At 33.1% G+C, this 9,527-nt stretch overlaps 1 protein-coding gene across 6 annotated transcripts in view; it reads left to right on the top strand.

Annotated features, from left to right (window-relative positions):
• Window positions 1-2,385: 2,385 nt before the first annotated feature.
• LOC100144579 (YAP65-like protein) overlaps window positions 2,386-9,527 on the top strand; it is a 47,487-nt gene continuing 40,345 nt past the window's right edge. For 5 of the 6 annotated variants that reach the window (XM_012693651.4, XM_012693650.4, XM_012693649.4 and 2 more), the window contains exon 1: window positions 2,386-5,459. In XM_012693651.4, the coding sequence (XP_012549105.1) occupies window positions 4,987-5,459 (473 nt within the window). In that variant the 5' untranslated portion in view covers window positions 2,386-4,986. 6 annotated transcript variants of the gene reach the window in all.

Below are 9,527 nucleotides of genomic sequence, written 5' to 3'. Positions count from 1 at the left end.
TGTTTTTTCTTTATTTAGTACCATAGCGTTTGGAAATATAATATTAGTATAGATATAGATAGGTTAGGCTGATATCAAAAAAATATAATTTTTATTTTATTTAAACTCTGTGTATGAGTCTAATGTCAGATTTGTTGTTACATAAATTTTATTGTTAATACTTTTCTAATTTCAATTAAAAGCTTAACGGTAGTCGTGACTGGAAGACTCATCTTTCGATGTGGTTTTTAAAAACTTTTAAAAACTCGATCATGTTTTCAGAGATATTATATTGAATTCGTAGAAAAAATTGAAATTATTAATATTAAATATGCAATAACGGTGGTTTATTAACTGTTTAGAATCTGTGAAATTGCACAAATGCGAAATGAAGCCGCTGGACATAACTACTCAGTTTCTTCCAAAAAGCCCACTGAAAATGTTTCTTACTGAAACCACCATTTTACTAATATTTTGTTTCGCCATATCTCGCTTCATAAATTTCATCTCAATTGATTTATCTCTAATGAGCTTCATCTCATTTCGCTTCACATCATTTTTCATATTTCATTTCATATAATAATTTAGATCTGAAGAAAATAAAAGACTTGGCTTAAAAGTCTTATCATTTCATAAAACATCACTGAAGTTTTTTTTTTTCATTTGGCATCGCGCTGTTTGCGCATATGCCACTGACAAAAATCAAAAACAATAACAAAAAAAACGTATGACATTGATAGAACGATTATGTCAGAGGTTTAAGTTTTTTCAGGCAACGGCTCCACTTTTCTCAATGCCACTGAGTAAAATATTAAAAAAAAAACATAGCTATCGCAGATATTTAACAAATCTTAAAAATATGGAGGGTAGAGGTAAGGAGACCCATCTCTGTGTCTGAAAGTGTTCGTTAAAATCTGCTAAATTAGGGTGGCGCTACAGCAGCAACCGGTTTTTAAAAAAAGGCGCTGAAAGTTATTAGAATAAGATAGAAAAATAAAAGAACTGTAAGCACTACAAAATCACAATTTAAAAAAAATTTAAAACTGTTAAGAAAATGCAATCGATGTATCCACGTTTTACGGCAGCAATAATTTTAGGTTATATTGACAAAATTAGTTTGGACTACGTAAACATGTGAGGTCTTGTTTATTACACTGTCACTATTTACTCTTAAATATAGGTATTAAATTTCCTAACTCAGCATACTTCAATCAGTTATCAACTGCTCAATTGATATCATACCTTGTGCCTATATATGCTAGTGCCATTCTGGAGGATTTTTGAACTGTTATTTAGTGCTGAAAGTGGGACTTTTTTCAAGCTTCTCCCTTATGAGACGGTTTTCCTTACCTCTACCGACCATAATAGAGAGTTATATACTATGCAAAGGATGTAGAGAGTCTACTCAAACATTTTATACCTACTTTAAATGTTGTTTTAGTTGCATTCTGCCATAATTCTGGTATAGTTGTCCAAAATCAATACCTACGTAAACAATTGCATACCTATCATTTAAGAAGATTTGAAATACATGTTGAGTAACAATCAACCTGTACTTCCTCCTGCTAGCGTTTGGTTTTTACTGCGCGATACACACTTTAAATACGGGGTTTTTGTTGTTGTGATAATATGGTAAATAAGATTTGCGTAACACGTACGCGTAAATAAAAGCCATCATTTTTACTGGTAATGAGTAAACAGAGAGAATACATATGTTTAATGCATCAAGAGAGTTTATTGAATTTTTTCTAAATTATTACAAACGTTTTATTTCTAGTATTCTTTCATAAACAAACACAAATATGAATTAATGCCAATTCTAATGAATAGTAGTAAAAAAATAAAAAATAAGCTTTTGCAAATAAAATTATTTTAGAATGAAAATAATTATGTAGGTACTTAATTAGTGAACAATAAAAAAGTGAACAATAAAAAAAAACAAAAATGTGTGTAAGTGGCGGTACCAATTCACAGATGGAGACACTGTCTCTCGTTAATGGCGCACAGTAGGTAGGACCATGACATGGGGTAAATTGGGATTCTGGGGTAAATTGGGACAAACCTGCGGAAGATTCTCAAAGTACTTGTAGCACGGAATCTACCTAATTTTCTTTAAGGTAATATTTATCAATGTATAGAAGAAAAACCAAGTTAACTATGGAAGTACTAAACATGAGTTTAGTTGGTCCCAAAAATTTGTCAAATTAAATTTAAAATAGTGGTTGAAAAATGCGTTTTAAAACAGCTTAAAGAATTTTTAAAAAAAGTAATATTATCGTTGTTTTTTCATTAAGATCACAGTTTATATAAGTTTTTAATACACCTGGAAATGCCACAACAAACGGTAAGTTGCAATATTCTTATTTTAAATACAATATTTCGACAAAATAAAAAATGTATATTTTTTCCTTTCTTTTTGGGGAAAATTGGGACGTATGTAGGGTAATTTGGACCGAGACTGGAAAAATTAGGGACGAGAAAACACAAAATTGGAACGCCAAAAGACAAAATAGGGATGGCTTGTTAGGGTTGTCACTGATATCTTATAATAGATTTTTTAGCCTATACTATCACTTAATTGCGTGATGTAAAGAAGGTTAATGTGTTTATCAGTTAGTTTATGTAAGTATTATAGGTAAAAGAAAAGTATATATATAATTACTTTTTTTCGCGACATTTACCTTGTAATATCTGCCCGGTCGTATGTTCTTTATAGCAATAAAAAAAATTAAAAGTTAAAAGAACTCAAACGAATCAAAACTTTTGTTATTTCAGAATCTATTCACGCGTCGAATCATGATTTTGTTAACATTCACAACGAACACACACAAATAAAAACAGGCCTCAGATTTTAAATGTAACATTAATTAAAAATCCGAGATATCCAATTATGAGTGAGTGAATTAATTGAGTTTAGTTATTTAGCTTGGAAAGAATTTCTTTTATTTTTGTTATTATTGACAGTAATCAAATAAAGCTGTTTTTTTATCTTATTCACCTGATATCTTACTCTTGCTCAAAGATCATTTTGAAAATGTTGATTAAATATAATTGTATTAATGCATTTCCAGTCCTTTTGTTTTCTATTTTTTATTCTATTTTATGATTTTGTTTCAGAGTTGTGATTTTTAAGGAAATTAAATAATAATTTTCTAAAATATAACATGCACATACTTTTTTTATCATTGTATTGTTGATTATCATTCACGTCACATCGCTTCGGAATAGAAACCAGCTTAATTTACACTATGTTGTGTATTGTGCTTAAATTATGGATTGTATTCATCATTTCGGTCCATATAAATAATTATATGGCACCTACCTATATATCGCAGTACCGCGAGTTGACAACCCTTACAAATATCCCAGTTTAACCCTTAACCGTGTCAATTTACCCCGGACGCTGGGTAAACTGGGACGGCCATTATTTTACCCATTATTTCTTTAAAATGAATAATTAAAATAATGTAACGGTTTTTATCACCTAGATACGTTCAAGACTCAACTTATTTCTTTGGTTGAGCAGTGACTATTTAATTGGAACTATTTTAAAATTCAATCTGAAGGTCGATTTTGTCCCTATTTACCCCATTGTACGGTACATGGCTGATGTCAAGACTAACATCATGGGAATATCGTTTTCCCCCGTAGGTACAATTCGCACGTACGTAAACTATCTAAATACAGAAAGTCCAGTTATGACAAGATTTATTTGAGTGTTTACATTGAAGAAATGAACTTTTTCAGTTGTTTAAAAGTATGACTAATCAATACCATAAACGTTGCCTTGTAACTTCCTTGAATCTACTCAACCAAATTCAAGGAAATTAATAATTTTAGTTGAAAAATGCTCCACAAATCTTATTCTTAGGTCACTTCGATCATCAATAGTACTAGTTACTATTGTTGATTGAAGTTAGGTCACCATCAAATTCAAGTCAATCCAAGTCAATATAGTTATTAAAAAATTAGGTATGTAAGAATACTGATTTCGAGTATTCTTACTATTCTTCTTGGAATAAAAAATTACCAAGGCATCTAGGTAAAATAAATAAATAAACGATTTTAGATTTAGGCCTAATTAGCTACCGTGTATACTTTGATTGTATACACGTCCGAGTATATTATGTTTGTATTAAGCAGTAAACGATACTAGCTTTATGGTGTTGCATTTTCTGTATCAAATAGGTATTATTGCTCACAAAAAATATTCTTTTGTGAATGCAATACAGGTCGTGGTATAAATATATGTAGATAGGTTATTTTAAATTTATAACAAAATTTGAAATTGAAATGAAAGTAAAAAAAAAACAAATTAAATTGTTTAATTTACAGGTTTACACGTTTCAGATATACCTAATTAAGTAATTATTATTTAAGTAGCAGTATTTCACACAATGCATCAATTTTTAAAGTTTTCATTTCAAAAATTTGGAGTTGGACTTAATGTATAGGTACAGTAAGTTTGTATATGCATAAAAAACGATAAACTATTTACTAAATAATTTCCAAATACCTATACAAACAATAGCAGTGTGTCTAGTCATAAACCAATCATTGGGAGCCAATACCTGACGAAAAGCTTCATCAGAAGATTTTTTTTTTATAAATTTAAGGAATAGATAAGGTTATGAGGAAGATACTTACTTATAATCAATAGGTACATAAAATTTATGAATAAAGCGCGTTGTATTCAAATTTTAAATCCGAGCGCAGGTAAAGAGATAGTAAGTAGGTAACGGAGTGGAGGGGCGTAGTCCGCGTCGCGTAGTTCTCGAAGACCGGTCCATGCCCGATGCTTCAAACGCTGTGCTGTTTGTGCGGGTGGTGTGGCGGGTGCGCGTGGGCAGGGAGATTCCGCGGTGCGGGCGGGGCGAGAATCAGTTGCGCGGCGAGCGCTATATTGTAAGAACGTTAGGTGGTACCGCGCCAGCTCGTCGCGTGCTAGTGTTGTGTCACAGCGGTGGGCCAGGTCGGTTTCGAGATTTCTTCGTTCCGACGTAAATAATGGCTCTCAACTCGGACGGTGAACAGAAATCGAACCTGGTCCTCCGCGTGGACCAGGATTCAGACTCTGTATTACAATCGTTGTTCGACACAGTGCTCAAGCCGGACTCAAAGCGACCGCTACAGGTGCCTCTTCGTATGCGACAGCTTCCCAAGTCATTCTTTAACCCGCCGTCGACCGGTTCCAAGTCGCCATCAGTGTCTCACTCGCGAGAAAACTCGGCTGATTCGGCATTCGGATCATCGTCTGCAACTGGCACCTCTACAGTTTCCCATTCACGGGCACATTCGTCACCAGCAAGCTTGCAACAAACTTACACCGCAGGCCAACAAAGTCAACAACCACCGTTGCATCATCAACACACGAAACAAAGATCTTATGATGTTGGTACACATATTCCAGACGATCTTGGACCCTTACCAGCAGGCTGGGAGCAAGCTCGTACTCCAGAAGGACAAATATATTATTTGAAGTAAGTACTGCATGAAATCGTAATAACCAATGTAATAAAATCTATTCATCGAAATATGCGGATTCCTAATTATGGTAAATTGTTAAATTAATGTTACTTTAATTATTATGAATGTGATTTTTTTAGCCATCGACAAGTTTCCTGTAAGTGGTAAAATATATTAATAGTTTGTACGGTGTACGAATATTTTGATAATATTAAATGTCTTATAAATTTTATAAGAATACGGGGAATTTAAGATTTATGTATATATGTACCTCGCTATGATCCCAACATATTTTCCGCCAGCTTTCCCACTCCAAAAGTGAGTATAAAATTACAATATATAATAAGATTTGTAATTAAGTTACTTGGTACTTATTTTTGTAGAACAAGTGAGATAGATTTTAACCTATACTTCTACTAGTCTTTGAAAATAAATTTTAAGTTAAAATTTAAAATAATTTAATAACTTTTTAAAAGTAACATTTTACATAACTTAAATACTAATATGTAAAGTAAAGTTTAAACTTATAAATAAGACATAATGGATGATTTAAAAAGATTCATGTGTAGATCTAAACATTGTCGTCATTCATTATCTTATCAGGATAAATGTACCTGCCGTCAGTTGGTACAGATAAGAATTATTGTGATAAGGTGAAAATGGTTCAAAAGAACAAGTGATCGTGCTTTGTACATGAGTGCGTTTATTATGATGTTCATACAATTATGAATCAATTTATTAGTGTACAGAAATAATACAGTAAAAAACAGTATAATAATGAGGACATCGAATATACTTTGGTCATAATACATGCCTGGATACAACATTTACATAAAAATACCAATACATATAGAAAAACAATATTTCCACTTGAATTTGGAACATTTGGTCTAGTGTTATGTTGAAAATTACTTAAGGGTATTGTTATAGTCTCATTTTAGCGTCAACAATAAAATTGAGTGTAATTATAACGAGAACTGTTATTGTGACAGCACTATACAAAGTAGGTTTGGAACTAAACGCATTTTATCCTGTCCACTTGGTTGGTATTGATCGAATTTTCGTGTACTATCGATAGCCCGAATGGTAGGTACAATGAAGCGTCCTTTGTGATAGCAAAAGTCTAATCTTTCATGTAGTCTTCGTGACTATTCGTTATCTGTATTAGAGAATCTGAAGAACTTCTATCCTGTGAATATAGCACTTAGAATCAGGTTTAGCTACCTTATTAACAGGAAATGACGAAAAATAAAAAAATGCAATTATTATCTATTTTTATATTCGGCAAATTTTTAACAAGCAGAATGACCGAGCTTGTATGGTGTAAGATCTCCGATCCAATCAATTATTACATACCTTTACTGAATTTGACAGGGAATTAGCTTAATAGCCAATAGGACAACTATTTAAAATTTCGATTCATATGAAGAGAAAGTCGGTTCTATCTCTAAATATTAGCTAGCTCATGAAACTGACTAGCGTGGCTAAAGTCCTAACTTCTTGTTAGAGCAATAAACTGGCCAGCATCTGATTTATATCATAATTCGTTCGGTTACAATCACTTTTAGAAGATCTCCCTCAATCATAAAAAAAGAAGATATAATATACTCCAAATGCTGCTTCAGTCTAAATATTATTAAACCTCTGAAATTCCACAAAGGGAAATGAAGCATTTCTGATGGAAAAAGTGCGTGTTTGAATCGATAACTGGTTTTCAATATTAAACTAGTGTCTTAAAGCTAACATGGAATACAAGAAATACCTACTGTTAAATTAATTTTTAAAGTCAACAGACTGTTATCCTGTTAACAAATCTCTTATGTAAAAAACAAAACAATTGCCAAAAATGCGTTAATTCTAATGAAAATAAAGAGTTAAAACGTCAAGTATCCACGTCTTGTACATAAAAGAATAGTGAAATACATTATACTATTTTTGACGCGAATGGTGAATGAAGTATATAGTTGAAATTGCTTCATTGAACAGACGTCGGTGTTAATGCACAAAGCCAGACAAGTGAATTTGAAATAATTGTTATCGATAATCGGTAATGGCTGAGCTGTAGTCTGGCGCCTTAGCCATTATATTCTTGTAATGTTTTTGCTGGTCTTGATGAATAACCAAATCGACGTCTTGGTAATTGAATTTTATCAGGGAGAAAATTGTCGTGCACAATCAAATAATTATCAAAAATATATTTTTTCCCTACCTCACTACTGGTAGCCCAATAGGCTATTCCAGCTATTCACGGTCTGGTAGGTGAGCTCATGAGCCCAACCTGAGAAAGCTTGCTAACACTGGCCCTAGCAAAAGCAGCTATTCGCCGAATCTACCATTGGATCAGAACCGCGACCGATTGAGAAGATTTTGCGAGAAACTCAGTGGTTTCTTTCCATGGGCTAGTTAAAACTCTTCGTTGTAATCGACAATTTTGACGAGGTCGGTGACCGATGCTTGAAGAGCCTAAAATTACGGAGAGCAGGGTGATCCGATTTAGACTACAATAGCTAAGTGAAATATTACAAAATAGGAATTTGTTGACCACACCTACTTAATAGAATAAAGGTATGAAGAAATTTTAATTAACACATCATCATGAGTAGTATATTGCGGTATCTTATCATGATTACTATAATTCAGTCTCATTTTCATCAAATTTATTCTCACGTGTAAAGGTTTTCCTGTAAAATTTAAATCATGACTGAATGTAAAAATGAGTCTTGGATAAGTAATGTCATCTCGTTTTTGAGGAGCGGTAAAGAGTAATATTCCGTAACATGCCTAAACATATTGCTACACTGCCATGCTTTACTGCCAAAATGACAGAAAATTTAACAAGTGAGTTTTGAAGTAAATTACATGGAGCGTGCGTTAGAGCTTTCAAAATCTTGATTCAGCTGAATACGATCTAATAAAAACAAATCACCCGTGAAATATTCAATAATAGTTCATAGGATTTCTCTCATGTAATGTTAACTGATAAGCAGTGAAACGTCAAATTGTAAATCATCATAAAATCCAAGAGTGTATCTAATATATTAAATTTTAGCACCAGATCTAACTTTCGTTGATCAAATTCCTAACGATTATTTGTCTAGACTGCCAACGCGGAAGGCAATAGGCATGTCTGTTCATCTGCAAAAGATGCTCATCGTTCGCGTAAGCTCGTTTAAAATATTGGTATTTCGAATATCAAAGCTATTAATTTAGACGTGCGGTGAGTTAGTTGGCTTCATTCGGCACCGGCGACCAGTTCCAGCAGCATGCCGCGATGGACCATTGCGAGCAGAGCGTTTCTTCCGTGTCGGTAAATAGACTTGCACGTTGTTTCTTAATTGCGGTTTGGGACTGATGCTTTACAAGCTCCATAACGTCAGTCGGCGATCGTCTCGACTGTTTTGCTTTAATTATTATTGGAATGGTGGGTTATTCTCTGTGGTTTTGTTCGCCTAGACTTGGCGATGTTCCGAAATGGGTAGCGATGCAAATTGCCTTGGCGGGCGCCCAATGTGGCGCTATCAGCCCCATACGAATTGGTTAACATCGCATTAAGCGTTCAATTTTTCCTTACCAGGTAAACAGAAAATAGTGCAATCTAATTATTTACTTATATATTAATGCAAATGAAAATATTTTGCAAAAACCACATCGCGATAAGTAAAATTAAACATGTTTTGAAATATTTTCATTCTATTTTATTGAAAGTATCGACGAGAGAGCAGAAACGTAGGTACTTTTACCGAAAATAATTTCTAGGTTTTCCTGAAAACCAAAAACTGTAGGTGACTATGTCCAATAAGTTTTATTCAAAAGAAATAGGTAGTAAAATAATGAGTTAACGCTATGACGAACGTAATGGGACGGTTTTTAATTCCTTTTAACGATCCTCCTTTGCATTTAAAATATTCAAAACATATAACTTGAATACAAAACAGCCTCGTACGAAAAAGTCATATTTTAAGTTCGTTCACCGTTTGTTGCGTGTATCTAAGCCCTTCCCAGTACAGCACAGTAAATTAAAGAGTCTATAACACAATGTTTCTATTTAATGAATGATGATTAAATACCACATTACATAAAAA

The sequence above is a fragment of the Bombyx mori genome, chromosome 5, assembly GCF_030269925.1.
Source record: "Bombyx mori chromosome 5, ASM3026992v2".
Lineage (NCBI taxonomy): Eukaryota > Metazoa > Arthropoda > Insecta > Lepidoptera > Bombycidae > Bombyx > Bombyx mori.
Note: the sequence above shows the minus strand (reverse complement) of the source record. Positions and strands in the feature narration are given on the sequence as shown.